This window comes from Colobus angolensis, unplaced genomic scaffold, assembly GCF_000951035.1.
Source record: "Colobus angolensis palliatus isolate OR3802 unplaced genomic scaffold, Cang.pa_1.0 Scaffold38, whole genome shotgun sequence".
NCBI lineage: Eukaryota > Metazoa > Chordata > Mammalia > Primates > Cercopithecidae > Colobus > Colobus angolensis.
The window spans coordinates 2,121,219-2,141,311 of record NW_012117154.1 but is presented as its reverse complement, the minus strand read 5'-3'; the positions used below and the strand labels follow the sequence as shown (position 1 = coordinate 2,141,311).

The 20,093-nt window shown below is 43.1% G+C and overlaps 1 protein-coding gene across 3 annotated transcripts in view; it reads left to right on the top strand.

The window, feature by feature from the left end:
- The window catches only part of ERG (v-ets avian erythroblastosis virus E26 oncogene homolog), a 212,000-nt gene that overhangs the window by 4,163 nt on the left and 187,744 nt on the right, over positions 1–20,093 (top strand). For all 3 annotated transcript variants that reach the window (XM_011954030.1, XM_011954027.1, XM_011954032.1), the window contains exon 2: positions 4,109–4,194. In XM_011954030.1, coding sequence (XP_011809420.1) covers positions 4,156–4,194 — 39 coding nt within the window. In that variant the 5' untranslated portion in view covers positions 4,109–4,155. The remainder of the gene's footprint in view (positions 1–4,108; positions 4,195–20,093) is intronic.

The window sequence follows — 20,093 nt, the reverse complement described above, 5'->3', positions numbered from 1 at the left end:
GGCGGTTCAGGAGGCAGGGGAGGGCGGTTCAGGAGGCAGGGGAGGGTGGTTGAGGAGGCAGGGGAGGGTGGTTGAGCTTTTATTCTCCTGGTCTTTAGGTCCGCTGGGTTTTCGCTGACCTGGTGTGGAGGATGGCAGGGCCGTCATGCTGCACGCTGAGTGAATCCCTTTGGTGTGTGATCACTCTGGTGGGGGTGGTCTGAGGAGCTCATCGGTCTCTTAATGTGGGGCAGCTGGGAGAAACTCAGGTTCCCTGCTTCATGCCTTTCACCCTCTTTCCTCCAGTCCTCATGCTTCTTGTTCATCAAGGCTCCTTGGTGGCACCCTCTTGTCTCTGCATGAATCAGCTCTCTCTTTCCTCTAGGTATATCCACACGCCTCACTGGGCACCTCCACTAGCTGTCTGCTCTCAGGACTGACCGGCTCATATCTGTGTGGAACAGATCTGTTTCCCATCTCAGTCCCTCGAGGATCGGGACTGTGTTGCCTCTGGAATCTCTATCTATTTATTCCCTTCCCTGTCATTTTATCCTTAATGCATCCTGAGTGCTCAAAATATCCCTATAAGAAACAAGAGACTCAAACAGTTGCTCATTAAGTTTATGTCTTGGTTGGGTACAGAGTGAGTGTCTGTTGTAACTTCTATGGTGTTGGCTGCGGTCTTGGATATCCAAGGGTGTTGATTCGATTTTTGGAATCCCGGGGAGGCTGGCAGGGCATGATGTGAAGTGAGAATTCAGTTGCACCTGGGAAGGGCTGTGGGAATCCCATGGAGGCTTCTGGTGGAGGTTTCTTGGTTATCCTTCAGTTTCTAAACCCATTTTGAGGGTAGGATTAGGGTTTGAGATCATGTCTCATACATGAATGGAAATAATATGTCTCTGTGTTGGGATGCAGTTGGCTTCCTTTGAAATGCCCTGTTTGAGTCTCCTTTTATCACTGGCTAGAAAAGTTTTAATGACAATCTCAGTAATCCGATTATACAGGGCAAAGTGTATGTCAGTAATCTATTGTCACAAAAATGCTGTGTAACAAACTCCCCAAATTTCAGTGACTTCAAGCAGTAAGCACTTACTCAGCCATGAGCCTATGGGTTGGCCATTCTGGTTGGCCCTGGCTAGTGGCTGGTCTGGTTGCTTCCCTCCCATGTCTGGGGTTTTGGTTGTCTATGGGATGATCAAAGGTAGTCTTGGCGGGGTGATTGGTGTGGGTGACTCTGCCCCAGGTACTTCTCATCCTCCCGCATGCATCTGGCCATGTTCCCATGCTGGTGGAAAGTTACAGAAAAGCAAGGGGGAACACGTCCTGCCTCCTGAGGCTTCAGCTAGGACCTGACATGCTTTTCTTTCTGCTACATCCTGTTGACTGAAGCAGATCATATGGGCAGCCTGAAAATAAGGGTTGGGAAGTAATTCTACCTCTTTAGTGGGAAGAATCACAAAGTTATGTGGCCAAAAGCATGGACACAGGAGGAGTTGAGTGTCGGAACCATCTTGGTACTCATCCATAGTGACAGTGAAACAAGCTATTTACCCTCTGTCTTCTCCGTGCCTCTAGAACACTTACAGGGTGTTTCAATGACCTGTATGTCTAATAAACTACCCCAAATCCTAGCAGCTTAGTACAACAACCCATTTATTATTGGTCACAATTCTGTGGGCTGACTGGACTCAGCTGGAAGCTGCCTCCCTGATGTTGACAGAGGCCGTAGTCATCTGAGAGATGGTTCTCTGGACCGTCCAGGACAGCCCCCTCCCAGGCCTGGCATTGGTGCTGGCTGGCCTGCTGGGCACCCGGTCCTCTGCCATGTGCTGTGCTGCTGAGGGTATGAGGACTTGGTTTCAGGAGGCAGGAAGGGGAAGCTCCCACTTCCATAAAGGCCTGGGCCTGGGACTCCTGAAACCTTTCCTCTGCTGTGTTCTCCAGGTCAGAGGCAGCCACAGGTCAGCCTGGGTTTGAGGGGAGGGAGACGAGCTTCAGTCCCTGCTGTGAGCGGCAGCATGTGCGTGCAAGCAGGGAGGAACTGTGCAGAGTGAACTCACCCAGAGGGCATGCCCAGACATACGGAAATAGCCATGTGCTCCCCAGAGCAGGGTCGTGCAGTGGGAGGCCCTCCCTTTGTCAGGACGGCTTGCAGATGCTCACCTTCCTGGCTGAATGACCCCAGTAGCAGAGTGGTGTTTTCCTGGGCACCTGCTGCTCTTAGGATAAGGGGAGTTGAGGATTCCTGTGCTCCCAGAAACCTTCAACCAGACCCCATCCTCTCCCAGCCTCTTCTCCCACGAGAGCACCAGGAGCCTGGGTCACCTTCTTCTGCTTCCCGGTTCAATTTCAGGACTGTACGTCACTCCCTCCGCAATTTCAGTAACTCTCATCCCCCAGAGGGACTTACTTTAGGCCTGGGGGGAAAAGTACCTATTTCCCAAGACCTAGAAATTTGGTTATAGAAAAAAAAATTGCCTAAGGTTCCCAGCATGTCATCTTCTTGGCGAGCCAAGCTCTCCCCATCTTGGGAGGCCTCCAGGGAGACCTTTTAGGAGGACGGATGTGGAGCACGCAGATCTGGAGGCTGACACTCTCCATGAGAGGCGATTGGGTTGGAATGTATGTGCCTGTACCGTGAGAGGTCAGAAAGGGCAGATGTGAATGTGGGGAGGACTCCTGTGAATGCTTCACTTGTCACTAGAGTAATGTGCTTAGTAGCAAATTTGAAAGACAACTTTTGAAAATGTCTCTAGTTCTGTAATCGTAGTATTTTTATTTTGCATTTGTTACTGCAAAGAGCCATTGTAAAGAAGAAAACAAACACAAAAACACAGGCGATAAAAAGCAAGTGATGGCTTCTAAAAATGTAAACTAAAAAAGGCATTTTTAGTATCAAAAAGACAACTGATGGCTTGGCTGAGATCTGCAGAGCACCAGAGACTGACTGAGGACCAGTTACTGAAGGCTGGAGCCTGGAAGGAGGGGCCCCATGATGGAAGAGGTCACCCTAGAATCCAGCCGCAGTCAGAACCGTAACCAAGCGCCCAGGGAGGCTGAGCAGCAGGTGTTGGTGGTGGGAAGGTAAGGGGAAGAGATACCCCCTCTCCTCTCACCCCTGCTCTCCAGATGGGGCCATGTCAGCCAACCCTGACAGGTGGCCAGGAGGCAAGGCGCCTGCTGAGCCCATCTGTAGAGGTCAGCCCTAGGGCCTGGGACAGCAAAGGAGGTTGGAGACTGGCTTGGTGGAAGCGGAGGGGCACAGACAGTGGTCAGAACAAGCTGCTTTATAATTCGAATGAGGGAATATATTGGATTAAGTATTTATTTCTGGAAAATTCCTGGATTATAGGCATCTTTAACTTTAATTTATTTAAGGCATGTTTTAAAATGTCCCTTCAAAATATGGGTTCATATCTGCTAATGAAGTCAAACCAAAATGTTTTTGGGCTCTGGAGTCAGATAGGCTAATCTGATTTGAGGTTTGGTTCTGTCGCTTATTAACCAGGTGATCCTGGACAAATCAGTAACCTTTATGAGTCTTGACGTCCGCAGCTGGACAATGGGAATGACAACTCTCAGAGTCGTGGTCAGAATGAAATGAGAAAATGTGTGTGGAGCCCTTAGCACTCAAGGAACTGGCACTGAAGTACTCAATGAATGGGAGCTGTGCTGTTTACTAAGAACCTAATAACAAAGCTGAAAAGGATGTGCAGATCGCCTGAGTTTTGGTGGGATTTCAAAGTCCTGTTTTCTCAGTATGATAGAGAAGTATGTCCTGTTTTAATCTCATGTCTTCCTTTAATGGATCCCTCATTAGATCCTGCCCATGTGGAAGGATGTGTGAATATTGCATGTGATGTGGGTCAGGTTGAGCTAGATTCTTCTGGCCTGTCGGACTAGGGTTCTTTTGGGCTCATTTTAAGTGATTTTCCCAAGGGAAGGGAGATGAGTTATCTAGTTACCTCATGGACCACACATACCTGGAGGGTGCCTTTAGGCAAACATGCTTAATGCAGAGCTATGATTCTTCTGCCATTGGTGAACTGTGTCCAGTCCTGCTAGAACATAAAACACAGAAATGCAGTTGTTTCTTATTATTTATGTTCTTCCTTTTGTCTTCTAGCCATCAGGTTCTGAACAGCTGGTAGATGGGCTGGCTTATTGAAGGACATGATTCAGACTGTCCCGGACCCAGCAGCTCATATCAAGGTAAGTCCTGTCTTCGCTGGGAAACCAGCTCTGCCTTCCTCTGCGCCTAGATTTTCATGGATAGCAGCCCACGTGTCAGTTAATTAGGGGTCAGCCAACACAGCCCAGGAGCTAAGAAAATGGTTTTTACTTTTTTAAATGGTTGAAAAATCAAAAGAAGCATATTTCATAACATGTGTAAATTACATGAAATTTACATTTCAGGGTCCATAAAGAAAGCTTTATTGGAACACAGCCCCATGCATTCATTTCCATATCATCTGTGGCTGCCTTCACTCCATAATGGCACAGTTGAGTAGATTCGACAAAGACCATATGGCCTGCCAGCTGAAAATATTTACTGTCTGGACCTTTTCAGAAAAAAATTTGCTGAGTTAATATATGAAATCACATCCAAATTCGTCTAACTCCTGTTTTAATTCCGTCTCCTTTATACTTGCCTGGGGTTAGCGAGGAGACAAGAGGGTGAATGGTTGGATTTCCGATATTGGAACGTTGTTTTATCTGGGCTCGCTGACGCTTCAGCGCTCCATCACCTCACAGGTGCCCTGGCTGCTTTCTGACCTGCACTTCCTGAGGCTCTGGAGGTGAGAAGGTGAGGAAGTGTGACTTGTGCCAAGGGAGGTCCTTGAGAGGACTCTGACCATTTATTTTGACATTACACATACGTGTGGGTAATAGCTACAGGGAGGAAATGAGATGGTAGTTTTCATATACTTGACACAGATAAAGACTGCAGAAAAAATGAGGGCTTAAGCTACCTTATCCAAACAGGCTGTCTACACCTGTGCTGGTTAGTTCAGCTCTATCTATGCTGGCCAAAGTAATTGACTGCACGGCCAGTTCTTCACTTTCCCCATGCTAGTTCATTTTCCCTACGAGGTATGGTTGGTTTTACTAATTTATATTCCTTGCCTAAAACATTAATTGAAAATGGGAAGGACTTATAATTGAAAGGAAAGTTTGTGGTATTGAAAAATGTATCTTTTTGAGTAAAATATAAAAAGCCTTTCAAAATCCCACACATACAATTACACGTGGACGTACACACATTTTAAAACAATACATTTGACGAGGCATTCTGGACCATGTGCAGCTCACATGCGTGCACATTTACTTTCTTTGAAAATGGAATTGGAAGTAATACGAGTTTCCGTGCATTCCTTGAGCTTTGTGGGTACTCCTGCAGTTTCAGAGATTGTGGTAACTCTCGGGATGTCGAGAATTCTAAATTTTGCCCAAGGCCATAGAGGAGCAGATGCTCATGGGGACAGTATAATTTGATTTCTGTGTGATGTTTTGTTGGGCTATGACGGTTGTGTTTATCAGAAAAAAAATGCAAGTGGCAAATCTCTCGTGAATGTGATAAGGTTTCTTCAGAAGTGCTGGGAACATATTTGATCAGTGTGTCTATGCTACACACGTAAAGTGGGAGAAAGACTTTCTTGAATTTTTAGGGTCTGCTGACCATGAAGCTGCATAATGCAAAGAAAAGCTCTCAGGGAAGTTGAGACAGTAAATATCTTCTATAGTTCAGAATGTGAGGGACGGCGACTAAAATTCATGTCATTGGCATTCCACACCGCCCCTCCAGGCAACCAGAAGGAAATGATGAAGTCAGCAAGAAAGTATTGAAGATTGTAAAAAGCTGATTCATAAAGCTGAAACAATCCCATACAAACCTGAAAACACCATCTTTGAAAATGTGTGTTGGTAGAAATGTTCTGTATTTGATTTCAGGAATGAACTGTGATTTCGGCTCTGCTTTATCTTATTATCATCATATTGGTTGATCATATTGGTTGATGTCAGTATATAATATCATCATATTGGTTGATGTCAATATATAAAATACAATTTTGAGAAATCATAAGTCTGAGAGTTTTTTAAAAATAAATTTCAGAGGCCGGGCGCGGTGGCTCAAGCCTGTAATCCCAGCACTTTGGGAGGCCGAGGCGGGCGGATCACGAGGTCAGGAGATCGAGACCATCCTGGCTAATACGGTGAAACCCCATCTCTACTGAAAATATAAAAAATTAGCAGGGCGCGGTGGCGGGCACCTGTAGTCCCAGCTACTCAGGAAGCTGAGGCAGGAGAATGGCGTGAACCCAGGAGGCAGAGCTTGCAGTGAGCCAAGATTGTGCCACTGCGGTCTGGCCTGGGCGAAAGAGCGAGACTTCCGTCTCAAAAAAAATAAATAAATAAATTTCAACTCACATGGCTTCTGTGTGTTTGGAGAGATGAACTGGCAATAAGAAGTGTGGTTACTAATAGCTGATGTTGGCTGCAAGGTAGAATTATGTTAAAGATGTTTATTTCCTTTATAAACCTATCAAAATTTCACTTACTAGAATTTGAATAATTATTTTTGTAATTCTTTTTTTGCATATGAATTTGGCGTTCTTGACAACACAGTTGGTAGGATGATTTTCTTCCGCCGATTCATTAAAATCCCTGATGTGGGAGTTTTTGAAGTAAAATTTCATGTGCGAGAAGTTTCTGGCTTTGGGTTGAGAAATGCTGCTATGATTTCTGGGAAGGAAGTTCTTATAAATGGCACATGAATGGTTCCTCTTGATGTGTTAACGTATATAGTGGAAGATTTTGTTTTTAGTTCATTGCTACTAAAATGTTTTTGTTATCTGAGAAGGACTTGAGTTTTCCACAGAAGTGGCTTAACGCTGCAGATGTGATTCTTGTGAAGACTCTGAGTGTCATCACAGTCCTGTCCATAGGCCATCCTGGAGGACAGGCACATTCCTTTCATCTTAGAGAAATTCACTCTGCACAATTTATGACGACTCCTTTCTGCCAGAACAAATAGCTTTTACTCTTTTATATGTTTAAGGAGCTGGAAATAATAAAAAAGGAAGGATGGTTGAAAACTATGGAATATTAAATATTCTTGATTTAAATAGTGCAAGAATTGTGGCAATTCATTTACAAACAAAATGAGCAGAATGTTTATTTTAGCTGCCTCTCTGTCGGTGATAATAGTAATTGTCACTAAACATAATTTGATTTCCCTTTCTTTGCAGGCTGTTCTAGGTACCTTTATTTTTTAATTTTTATTTATTTTTTTAAGACACGGTCTCGCTCTGTTGCCCGGGCTGGAGTGCAGTGGTACGATTATGGCTCACTGCAGCCTCTGCCTCCCAGGCTTAAGCGATCTTCCTGCCTCAATCTCCTGAGTAGCTGGGACTACAGGTGTGTGCTGCTACACCCAGCTAATTTTTAATTTTTTTGTAGAGACAGGGTCTCACTATCTTGCCCAGGCTGGTCTCAAACTCCTGGGCTCAAGCAGTGCTGCCACCTCAGCCTCCAAAAATGCTGGGATTACAGGCATGACCAAGTACTTTTTTTAATTACAGAAATTACACTAACTACCGTATCATGCAGATCTACTCTTAGCATGTTAGGTGTGTGTGAAGATACAACTCTGTGAAGGGGTAGAGTTGTCACAACCAAAGATCCACTGGGTGATTATCCTCAGATCCTCAGCAGACAAAAAAAAAAAAAAAAAAAAAGCAAATACATTTTCTTAGGATCTATAAATATTTTTGTCATTAATTCTATTTCTGATAAAGCTTTTTTAAATTCACATGATTGCATTTCCTAAAACGGGTTCTGTCTCTGTAATATTTTCATTTACTAACATTTGCTGAAGAGGACTAAGTAATTCCCTTTGTTGTTTACCAGCTACTCATGTAGAATAATACACATTTTGGAGCTGATGGAATGAGGACTGGACTGAGAGGAGAACCATCTGTATGTTAGTTCTGCTCCGTGGGGTACCAGCTGTGAATCCTAGAGATGCTGGTCACGAAAATTCTCCGAGCTTTGCGTTCTTATCCAGTTGCGTGTCATGGATAAGAACACATTCTGGCTCAGTTCAATTTCTGGTCTGACGTTTACTAACTTGGTGATTTTGTACAAGTTCCTTAGTTTCTTTGTGCCTTGGTCTTGTTTTATATGAAACAGAAGCATCTGTTTTGCAGGGTTAGTGCGAGATTAAATGAGTTAGTACATGTAGACCCCACTGAGTACTAAACAGTTGTGAGCTATCACTTTGATCTATAAAATGAGGGTGGCATACCCATCTTAAAGATAAAATATCATCCTGTCTCTAATACCCATGGAGCAACATGGGTATGTTTTATGAAACACTGAGTGGAGTGAAAAATACAGAAAACAGAACGCTCTCTATAGCACGTGCTACTTACATACATAAAAAAGTTATACACTCCTCAACCGACATCATAGGCTTTTTCCAGGGTACATACATACCTAACACATATAGATCACTTTGGAGTGGGCGCTTGCCTATGTGGCACATGCTGGCTTGTTGCTTTGAGAAGTGGTTAGGGGATAAGGGAAAAAATAATCATGCAAATAAAACAAGTTAATAACAGTGATGTTTTTATGTGGCACAGTGGGTCCTCCATGCTGGTAGGAGCATGAGTTTGTACAAGCACTTTTGTGTTGGCTTGGTGTTACCTAGTAAAGCTGAAGAAGTGCCTAGCCTGTGATCCAGCAGTCTTATCCTGGATCTGTATGCTGTTGTATCTGAGCACCAGGAGGTGTGTATGAACAAAAAAACAGAACAACCCAAATGTCCATCTACAGAAAAGTGGATAAATAAACCTATTGTACTCCACCAATGGAGTATTATACAGCAGTGAAAAATAAACTCCAAGCGTCTCTCTGTAGCCCTGTATCAATGTGGATGGTTCTCATATGTGAGTAGAAAAAGTTGCAGATTATATACAATATGATTCCACAAATTAAGACTAAAAAGAGGCAAAATTAAAAAGCTTATTATTCGGAGAAAAGTAATATGTGTTGAACAGAAAAACAAGGACAAAATAAACACATAACTCAGCATTGGAATTACCTTGTCGGGAAGGGGAGAGTTTTGGGGGAAGGTCGTAAGGGACATCTGAGGTCCTGGTGCTGACTGTCAGGAACTAGGGAGTGCTTGCAAAGGTGTTGCTTCTTATTCTTTAAATTGCACAAATAGCTTACATATCCTGTTTTGTGTGTGCTATTTGCAATAAAAATACTAAAAGAAGAGAGGAAAAATTAGATGGCTCATAGTGAAGTCATTCTTGAGAGGAAGGTACTTTCTAATTGTAAAACTCGTACTTTAGCAAATCATCACGTTAGAGATCATTTGGTCTGATGCTGTTCTAGCTGCAAGGAAAGGTGGGAGCTACTGCTGGTCAAGTGACTTCCTTGAAGCTCAGGCTGTGCCTCTACCAAAGCTGGGCACGGGCCATTTCCAAATTGAGTGTGTCCTCCTGCCTTGGTTTTGTGAGTTTTTCCACCACATCCTTTTGCAGTGAGGAATGATTTGGAGACTGTTTCTGACTTGGGCTTGTTTATTCGTTCAACAAACATTTAGCAAACCCTCCACGTACCCACACCAGGGGAGAGAAGGAATCAAAAAGACACACCGTCTGCCACCCCAGGCGTGGGTCACCTATTCTCAAACACTTCGGGCACTGTGAAGCTGCTAGCGAGGCCCAGGGGAGCTGCTGCTGGGGTCTGGGTGGGATCTCATGGGGGCTTCCTGTAGTCTGCACCTTCACCTGCTCCGCTGACTCACCCATCACCCCTGTGTCCCGCTGACAGCACCTGTGTTCAGCAGCCGCTGCTTCTGCCTGTAGATCTCCTGGCAGAGGATCTTCCTAGGGTCACAATTGCTGTCTCTTCCAGGTGAAGCAGGCAGGTGACCTTTGAGTGTGCCTGATGAGGCTGGGGATTCATAGGTCCACTCACCTGTAGCAGGCGAGTACAGATGCCTGAAGCTGGACCCTCCATGGACTCATCCTCTGTCCTCCAGCTCTTGAAGGGTGTCCAGGCTCAATTCAGCTGAGCTAATCGCTAGATACTGCTCCCTCAGATTTTTATGTGAGGATCAGGCACCAACAATGGATCACAGGGTAAACAAAGTCACTGTTCAGGTTTCTAGTTGCTGTTCACATGTGGGGAAGGACTAAAAAACCAGCTTACCCAGGATTTGTTTCTAATTAGGATTTTCACCCCTTGGGTTCCTTTTCCCTTTAGCTTTTATACTTTTGCTCATTTTTATAAGTGTGCTGGGGCCAGAGGATCTCAGTTTGAAGCTCGGCTCCACCTGTTACTAGCTGCCTCAGTTTCCTCAGCTGTAAAATGGGAATGAAATAGTGCTTCTACCCCATGGAATCGTGAGGAATAAATTAGCTAATGCATTTAGAGCATTCAGAGTGGTGCCTGACACACAGTGAGACTTATCATCACATCACATTACATATTGTCAATATAATAATATGTACACCACGTTAATTATATAACATTAATATTTTTAAACAATATAGCATATTGTTAACCTATGATGTTGTATGCTAGCATACTGTTACATATAGCAGTGGAAGGAGAAAAGTAAGAAAGGGAAATCTTACGGAAAAAATTAAATTGACCCAGGGTCAGTACTTCCCAAGAAGTGAACTGAAGCACTTCTTTCCCACATTGTTCCACGGCTGCCGCTCTGGAAGTAACGCTAAGTATTTCTGACCATAAAAGATGCTAAACTTAAACTCTGTCTGTTTTATAGACGGAAGAGTCTAAAACAGTTTCAGAAGTAGCAGCATTCTGTGCGAGGTCACTGCGAAGCCTGAGATCCCAGCTTTTCAATAACACGAAGCAGATGCAGAAAGCGCCCAAATCTGCCTGGTGAGGAAGGGATTAGGCGATGTCTCAGGGCTGGTGGTGATTTATCCCATCGCTATGACGAAGGCTGGATTTCACTACAGAGCCCCCACCTGGCTGACAAAAGACTCATTTAGTTGTAAGCATTTCTCACAGTGTGCAAATCTGATTTATAGTCACTGTGCTTCACAGGAAGGTGGAAAGTTTATCCTTTTGAGAATATACTCAAGAGACAGAGTCCCCCCCCTCCCCACCCCAAAGTCTGTCTTCTATGAAGCTGATGTAAGGCTTTGCTATGCTGCCTATTTTTTCTCAATAAATCAGCTTTGATCAGTTTCCAACCAGGTTAGCACATCCCGATGAGCCCTGTGACTTTGTGGCCGGGTATAGCTGCTTTTTCTTTTCTTGTACTTTCATTTTTCTGCAGGATGATGGCATATTAAAATTTCTATAATGAGTATGGCTTTTATAATCAGAACAATAATATTGCTTTAAAATATCAAGATATTTAATATGACATAATGATAGAGACCCTGCCTACAGATTTCTTTATGTGAGTGGTCTTGAGCTGGATTGTACCTTCTGTTTCTCCTTCTTGCTGGGTTCTTGCACCCCTTAGGGTCGCCATGCTGGGCAGCCTCCAGGGCCAGATTCTGATGTGAGCTCAGTCCCTGTAGCCTTTGGAGTGGTGTTCAGCATGTGTGCAGAGGGGTTTAGTGAAGTGTTCCCCAGACATGCTTCACCATCCCCCCTAATCTGGCGATTCCTCTTTAAGATTCAGTGAGGCTGACATTCAATGGGGGACACCAGCTTAATCAGGAAGTGTAGGTGGGGGTCGGAGGAGTTTCACAATCACTTCCCAGGAGAATGGGTAGAAGTTGTACATGGTTAGTCTAGACCCGCTGTGGGGCAGTTTCCCTGAGGAGTTTGTTAAAATGTAGATTCCTGGTATCTAACCTAAAGCTTTTTCTCCAGTAAGTTTGGGTTGGAGCCCAGGGCGCTGCAGTTTAAACACCTGAAGTGTTTCTGCATACCTTGCTCAGATAATTGATAATTATCAACAATTAACCTAGCCTTAGGTAATCGATAAATATTTATAAAAGGAACCATTGTGTGTGTTTGTTTGTTTCTTCATTGAAGGCTGCTGTCTTTTGCATGGCTGCTGTGAGTATCCTAGTCACACCTCAAAGGTTTAGAGAATGTTATTTGGACTTGGGTTTCAAAACATCAGCAAGTCTGTTTGGCTCCACTATTTGGTGTCATAGAGCCCAGAAGAGAAGTGACACTTGTCACTTCTTCCACCTTATAGGAAATTAACTTAGGAGTCTGAGTCAATAATTTTTCTTAGGGTTAGCCCCCAGCAGTTGAATATTTTAGAGACATCAGCAAGGATGACATCACTGTCTCCGACTTAGCCCTGTCTCTGCAGTTGGCGGTTGATGATCATTATCCTCCTCGTAGGACTCAGTGTGGGGCCACTGTTGCGGGGGAAGCAGGAATTGGAGGGTAAGTGGTTCAGGACACTAAATGGGCCTTTTCCCATGGGGACACCCACCTTGCTCTTATTAATGAATAGGAACAAGTCCTACTTAGGGTTTTTTGCTGGTCTAGTCTTCACCTTCTTTTCCTTCTGTGTCTTTACCTTCTGATCGGAAAATTCCATGGTGTATTGGTATGAAAGAGTGATCACTGATACCAGATCACCCAATTGTGCCCATCTGTACTTCTCCAGGAAGTATCTGAGAGCACTGTTTTATCACATTCTGTTGTGGTTTTTAATCTTTGCTGATTTGATGGGTGACAATGGAGTTTTATAGATGTTAGCATTTGGAAACTTGTGAGTTTGATCATCTCTTAATACTCTTCGTACACGTATCAACAAGTTATGTTACCTCATTTGTGATATTTTTGGACCCAATTTCAATCTAATCCTTCAAAATTGCTAGGGCTACAGCATAAACTGAACAGATGATGTCCCTGCCTGCATGGAGCTTCCATTCCTGTGGCTGAGATAGAATGTGCTCAAGGGAATAGCTGCAAATCAAGTGGTGCTGGTTAGTATTCTCCAGAACAAAGCAGGGGAAGCAAGAGACTGAGGAAGGAAGAGGTGGAATTTTACATGAAAGTTTAGGGAAGGTCATCGGGAGGAGGTGACATTCAAGCTGAGATCTGAAGGAAGTGGGAGCATGAGCCGTGTGATCACACGGGGAAGAGTATTGCAGAGAGAGGGAATGGTGTGTGCAAAGGCCCTTTGGCAGGAACTTGCCTGGCACGTTCAAGTAACAGCAAGGAGACGGGGCTGGTGTGGAGTGAGGTTAAAGCTGCAGGCTGTGAGTTGGAGGCCTGCTGCCGAGGCTGTGTTGTAGAGTTCTGTTAAGCAAGGATAAGGGCATTTTGATTTTATTTTGCACACGGCGGGAGGAGAACCACTGGAAGGTTTATAGCAGATGAGATCTGATTGAATTTTTTTTAAAGCTTTCTTGAAGTATAATTTACGTCGGTTGAAGTTTTAAAAGAACCGTGTTGGCTGTCGTGCGGGGAACAGACTAGAGGGGGCCAAGAGTTGAAACAGGGAAGGCTGATTAGGAGGCCACTGCCAGACACCAGACAGTGAAAGGGGATGTAGTGAGAAATGATCAGATTGGGGATCTGCTTTGAAGGTAGAAAAGACGACATTTGCTGGTGGATTAGATAAGCAGTGTAGGACAGTCAAGGACGACTTCAAAGATTTTGTTTTTAACTGGGTATATGATGGTGCCACCTACTCCAAAAGGGACGTTTTCAGGAGGGGACAGTTGAAATGAGCTGGAAATCAAAAGTGGGGTTTGGCTGTGTTGAGTTGGAGATGCCTGTTGGATATCCAAGTTGTGATGTTGAGAGGTTGATGTGAGTCTAGAGGTCATGTGAGAGATACATTTGTGATTCCTGAGATACAGCTCAACCCTAAGGCTGTATCTGAGGCTGGGTGACTAGATGAGATCACCTAGGGACCAAGATGCAGAAGAACCTTAGGGTTGAGCTTTGGGCCCCTCCAATGCGTACAGGTTGGAAAGAGGAGGGGGAACTTACAGAGGAGCTGAGAAGAGGTCCCAGTGGAGGTAGGAGAAGGGCTAAGAAACTGCTGTCTCAGTGAGATGAGGACTGAGGATTAGCCACAGGCTTTGGCCACCTGGACATCATTGTGACCTTCATATGAGTGATTTGCATGGAGTGGACAAAAGCCACCTTGCAGTGAATTCGAACAAAAAAAAGAGAGAGAGAGAAGAAGTGCAGACGGCTTATATGCAAACAACTCTTTTACATGATTTAGAAGGTTTAGTGAGTTTCTCAGCAATTTGTATACATTATGTTTTAATGATAATGCCCCTCAAGTATGTCATATTTATTGTGCAGATTGTTTTTGATGATTATTCTAGCTATTCGTTTTTATGATGGTCTTTTTCAACACCCCATGAGATAAACATTTTTCTTTCATCACACTGATTGATAATTCTGTTTACTTTTCACTTAGCTTTTAACTTAGAAAATTTTATCTATTTTATTCTTCTTTTTACTTGTGTGTATTTACCAGTATTCTGTGTAACTTGTTTAATAGATATCAAAGAAAATACATGTTATCGTAAAAACCACCAACAAAATCATTCAGCATTCACAGGAGATAAGGCTTGTAGCATCCAATTCAGGTTCCTTCATCAGGATTTCTGGGTTCTGTGCAAAATGAACACAGCATCACTTTGTAGCAGTTTTTTTTAATCTTAGTCCCCTCTGCAGGGTTGATAATAAAAATATTTGATAATTAGCGTGGACACAGTAATTGGAACGGGGCATAAACCACTCAGAAAAGATTACAGTTGGGAGCAGCAGGTGTCCCTGTCACGTTGTACACCACTCTCTCCCAATACCTTACATGCGGGTGAATTGGATTTCTGGCTCCATGCCTTTCTGGTCTTCTGACTTTTGCCTCTGTCCTCTGATCTTTGCTATTTGTCTCCTTGCCATTTTGGGGAAAAAAGGAGGCATTTACTATATAAGGATTATCCGTGTGCCTGTTTTTATGTTCGCTAGATTTTAAATTACTTACAGTGATCACATAATCACTTCTGTATCCTCCATTATACATTGTGTATGTAGCACATGCTTCACATATATGGGTTGACTCAATTGAATGAGCAATGGCAACAGTGGAATAAGAGTGATCCAGGGACTTTGTTGTTTTCTGGGGCAGAATTGAACATGTCAGTATTCACTTACTCTTTATTTTCTCTGCTTTCTAGGTATGATGGTAACCATACATCCAGTTTATAGCAGAGAGGACATGCTCTCAAGGACCATGTGTCTTTGCTTTTATAGATACCTCTAGACTTCATTTGTTAGAGCAGTTTTAGGTTCACAACAGAATTGAGCATATGCCACAAGTGCTCTCATAGAATTCCTGCCCCTACACATACATAGCTTCTCCCACTATCAACATTTTATCATGTGGGTGGCTCGTGTGTAACAAGCACTGAACCTACATCGACACATCATTATCACCCAAAGTCCGGGGTTTTCATTAGGGTTATACTCTAATATAACGCCATATACTCTTGGTGTTATATGGTCTGTGGGTTTGGACAAACATTTGATGACATGGATCCACCATTATGATATCGTACAGATTAGTTTCACAGCCCCCTAAATTCGCTGAGCTCTGTCTGTTCAGCCCTCCCTCCTTCCTAGGCCCTGACAACCACTGATCTTTTTACATCTCCGTAGTTTTGCCCTTTCCGGAATGTCATATGGTTAGAATCATACACTGTGTAGCCTTTTCAGATTTTCTTATCTCGTTTAGTAATGTGCATTTAAGCTTCCTCCTTGTCTTTTCATGGCTTAATAGCTCATCTTAACTTTTTAAACCATAAAACTCTTCTAAAATTCGTGAATGCTATATATTTTCTCCCAGGAATAAGAACAAACACGCACACTTTTATATGCTCATGAATGTATTGCAGTCAATTCAGTACCTCCCCTCCACCACCAACCCGACTCTCGGTCCTGCAGGAGCTGGGATACCAGGTTAGCCAGTCCCTGAAACCCGTTGAAGCAGTTGATGAAATTGAAAGTAAATTTTTCTTTGCACCTGTCTTGCTAGAAACTGTGTTGCTCCTTGAGCTCAGTAGAAGGTTAGAAGTTCTTTGAACAAAGACAGTTTAAGAGGTGCATTATCAACTTAAAATGTAGTTCAGATCACAGATACTCATTCTGTAGTTTTGCATGCAGGAGCACGGCTTCTCAAACTAATACATCCATAAGTCACCTGGGGACCTTGCTAAAACCAGACCTACCTAAATTCAGTAGGTCTAGGGCAGGCCTTGCGATCGTGCACCACAAACTAGCCCCCAGGTGCTGCTGGTTCTGCTGGCCTGAGGACCAGCCTCTTTAAAGCCAGGCTTGAAAGCCCTGTTTTCCAAACGACAGGTCATGACCCATTTGTCTAAGTGAGTCAAGGCCAGGATTAACAAAAGGAAATGGGATGGAGTAAAGTGGAAACTATCAGGGCACATCACATATAGAAATAAAAAGTATTATTTTTGAAAACTTTTGTTTTCTATATGTGTGTGTATGTGTGTGTATATATATAATATATACACACACTGAGTTTTATAATAATCTACGTTAGTTTGTACTCTGGATACATTCTGTGTAGCAAGAAACAAGGCTAGAAGCACTACACTGATTTCATTCTAAATAGGGAGTTTGCAGGCATAAAATTGCACATGTGTTTCTGTGGATTTTGCTGCTCAGATTCTGGTATCCAGATGTTGGGATTTTAACCAAGGCAGGACTGTAAATAGCATAGAAAGTTTTTTTTTATTTTATTTTAAAGATCAAATTCCAAAATTCTGGTTGTGTTTTGCTTAACTGAGAGTATATGTTACTTCTGAGAATGTACTTTAAAAAGTAAACACATTTAACTGAAACATGGCTATTAATTTGTTCGTGATTCTTTGTCGATTTTCTGGAAAGTCCTGTTTGTTTGTATTAAACATTAACTCTGCTGTACACTGTTAATACACTGCTCTGATCAATATCCAAAAACGACCAGTAATACCAATTCATATGGATCTTCAAATTAGTCTCGTAAAACTTTACGATGATGGTATTATTGAGCCAACTGAGTTTGAGACTGACAAAATATCTAACTTTAACCAGGTGATTCTTGTATCCTTTGTTTTAAAACCTCAAGTTTAAAATATCTTTATATTTACATTAATTGTCAGTAATCAAAAATGTATGCCTAAAGTAACGGTAAAAACAAGGCAATTTTTTATGACTTGTGTTGTTTGAAAAAGCCTCCAATTCAAATATTTACTTTTTGTTATTGTTCGAAAAAGAAAAGGATTGCGTGGAATTTACCCATTTCCTTGAATATTACAAAAGTGACCTAGAGCCTGCAGGTGTGACAAAGGGGTAATGGATCATCTCCTTACCTGTCCTACTTCACCTTCAGGACACGATGTCCTGCAAGAATTATATGTAAAATAGACAATGTTGGCAATGGGCAAAGACATCAGGAAAGAAAACAGACCAAGAGGGAGAAGATATTTTTACCTATGAATAATTTAAACAATATGCTCCTGTTCCTGTTCCTCAGTCTTTTATGATAATGGAAAATTAACATATATCCAATAAAAGGATTTTAAAAGAACTGTTACTTGTTTCCTCAAACCTGAAATTAAAAACAAACAAACAGCAAAACCCTTAGGTTATGTAAAACATACCATGTGAAGAAATGTGGCTCTGAATAAGAAGAAAAAGACATTTTAAAAACCCTACGTTTTATAGCATTAAAAAGTATGTGTTAGAAAACCTTTTGCTTGATATTAATGCGTGACATAAATCAACTGAAGGACTTATTATTCTTGCATCAATTAAAAGCATTTAGACTTACCTGAAAATCTGAAAGTAGCGTGTTACATACAACCCTAATTATTATGTGCCCTCATGTAAACAGCAACATTTGATGATCAGTTCGCTCCATGAGGATTACAATTTGGGAAGCTTTCTCATTTCCTTTGAAATGGCTAAATAGCACCGTGGGTAATTTGAATTCTATTAAATTTTATTTTCCAGAAAATGAGTCTTCATGTAGGGGCTTGGAAAGTCACTTTTTGCTGGTGTTGCTTTTAGGAGTATTGTGTTAGTTGGGTTCCCTGGGAAGCAGATGTTGAGACGGAATTAGGAATGTTAGTGTTTTATTGGAGGGGGAAGGGGGCTGTGCCTGTGGGCTGTGCCTGTGAAGGATAAAACGAGGATGAAGCAAGACTGGGTAGGGAGAGCCTCAGACCAGGTACAGATTTGATAGTTTGACCAACCCAACGGGGAGCTCTGGAGCAGAGTGTTATGCCCAGACCGTTTATTCCCCGAAGAAGACCACCCGAGTCCGGAGTCAAAGCCAAGCGGCAAGGATCTTTACTGCAAGTTTGAACTTGGTCCCTCCGTTCCACAACATACAAGAGGGCCCCGAATGATGCATGTGCTCGCTTTTTATAGCCCGATGTAAACAGGATATGTAAGGTTATAGAGGAACAAGGGAATTCTTTTGGTTACAGCATTACAATTGGTTAACATTTTAAGTTATACATTTAGCAGTTTTCTATTGGTTCCCGCGCTTTCAGTAAAGCCACAAACGGTTGTGACCTTATTGGGGGTCTCTCCAGGTGGTGTTTTTCCAAATTTGAGATATATGGTGTGTTTGTACTGGGCCCAGGAAGTTGAGATATATGGTGTGTTTGTACTGGGCCCAGGAAGTTGAGATATATGGTGTGTTTGTACTGGGCCCAGGAAGTTGAGATATATGGTGTGTTTGTACTGGGCCCAGGAAGTTGAGATATATGGAGGAATGTGTTTGTACTGGGCCCAGGGCTGAGGAATGTGTGAATGTGTTTGTGTTGGGCCCAGGAAGTTGAGATATGTGTTTGTACTGGGCCCAGGGCTGAGGAATGTGTTCTTTCAAGAGCTTGCCTTTGGAGGGCCCTGGGTTGGGCAGAAAGGACCAGGCTCTAGTACCCTGCTGTGTCAGTGATTGACTCAGGGCTGTCTGGGATGAGGCAGGGCCTGAGGTGTGAACAGCTGGAGACTGTTCAGATGCATGCTAGATTCTTTCTTGAAGGGAGATCCTAGTGGCACACCTCTGGGGCTGCCATAGCATCTGTAGAAGCAGGAAAAGGATGTCACTGCTTCCTTCTGGAAGTCCAGCAGGGTTATCATTTGCTTGACATTGTCACCTTCCTTGTCTTTTTTGGTTGTTGTTGCAAATTTACCTTTTGCAAGACTACTTTCTGCTCAGAATTAAATGCCCTTTGTTCACAAAATCTATATAATTTTCATGACCTAAAACGGCTTCTGTCCTAAGTGCTTAGATGGGGTCGTTTGCTGTTGGACAATCCCACCACTGTCAAGTGCCACCATGATGGGAAATTGTAATATTAAAGAAAAGATGAGGATGGGTGTGGTGGCTCATGCCTGTAATCCCGGCACTTTGGGAGGCCAAGGTGGGTAGATCACCTGAGGTCAGGTGTTCAAGGTCAGCCTGACCAACATGGCGAAACCCCATCTCTACTAAAAATACAAAAAAATCAGCCAGGCGTGGTGGCGCATGCCTGTAATCCCAGCTACTTGGGAGACTGAGGCAGGAAATCATTTGAACCCGGGAGGCGGAGATTGCAGTGAGCCAAGACCACACCATTGCACTCCGGCCCGGGCAACAAGAGTGAAACTCTGTCTCAAAAAAAAAAAAAAAAAAAAAGGTTATTAAAAAATTCCTTTTAGATTAATTTTATTGTTTGGATGTTTCTTGGGCTTAGACCTTCAGATAAGCGATTTTGACTCTATTTGTTATATTACCTGCCTCTACTGTTATTTAAGGTTAACGTTAAATTTCTTTCAGTGATTTTGGTAAAGCCCGTCATCAGTTAGTTAGACCTGAAATCTAAATGACAAAATCGTGCTGGTCATTATATCTTTGTCCTCTAAAAATTTGGGTCCCAGAGTTGGTCTTTTTTTTTAAGACGGAGTCTTGCACCATCACCCAGGCTGGAGTGCAGTGGTGCGATCTCTGCTCACTGCAACCTCCACCTTCCGGGTTCACGCCATTCTCCTGCCTCAGCCTCCCGAGTAGCTGGGACTACAGGCCCCACCACCACACCCGGCTAATGTTTTGTATTTTG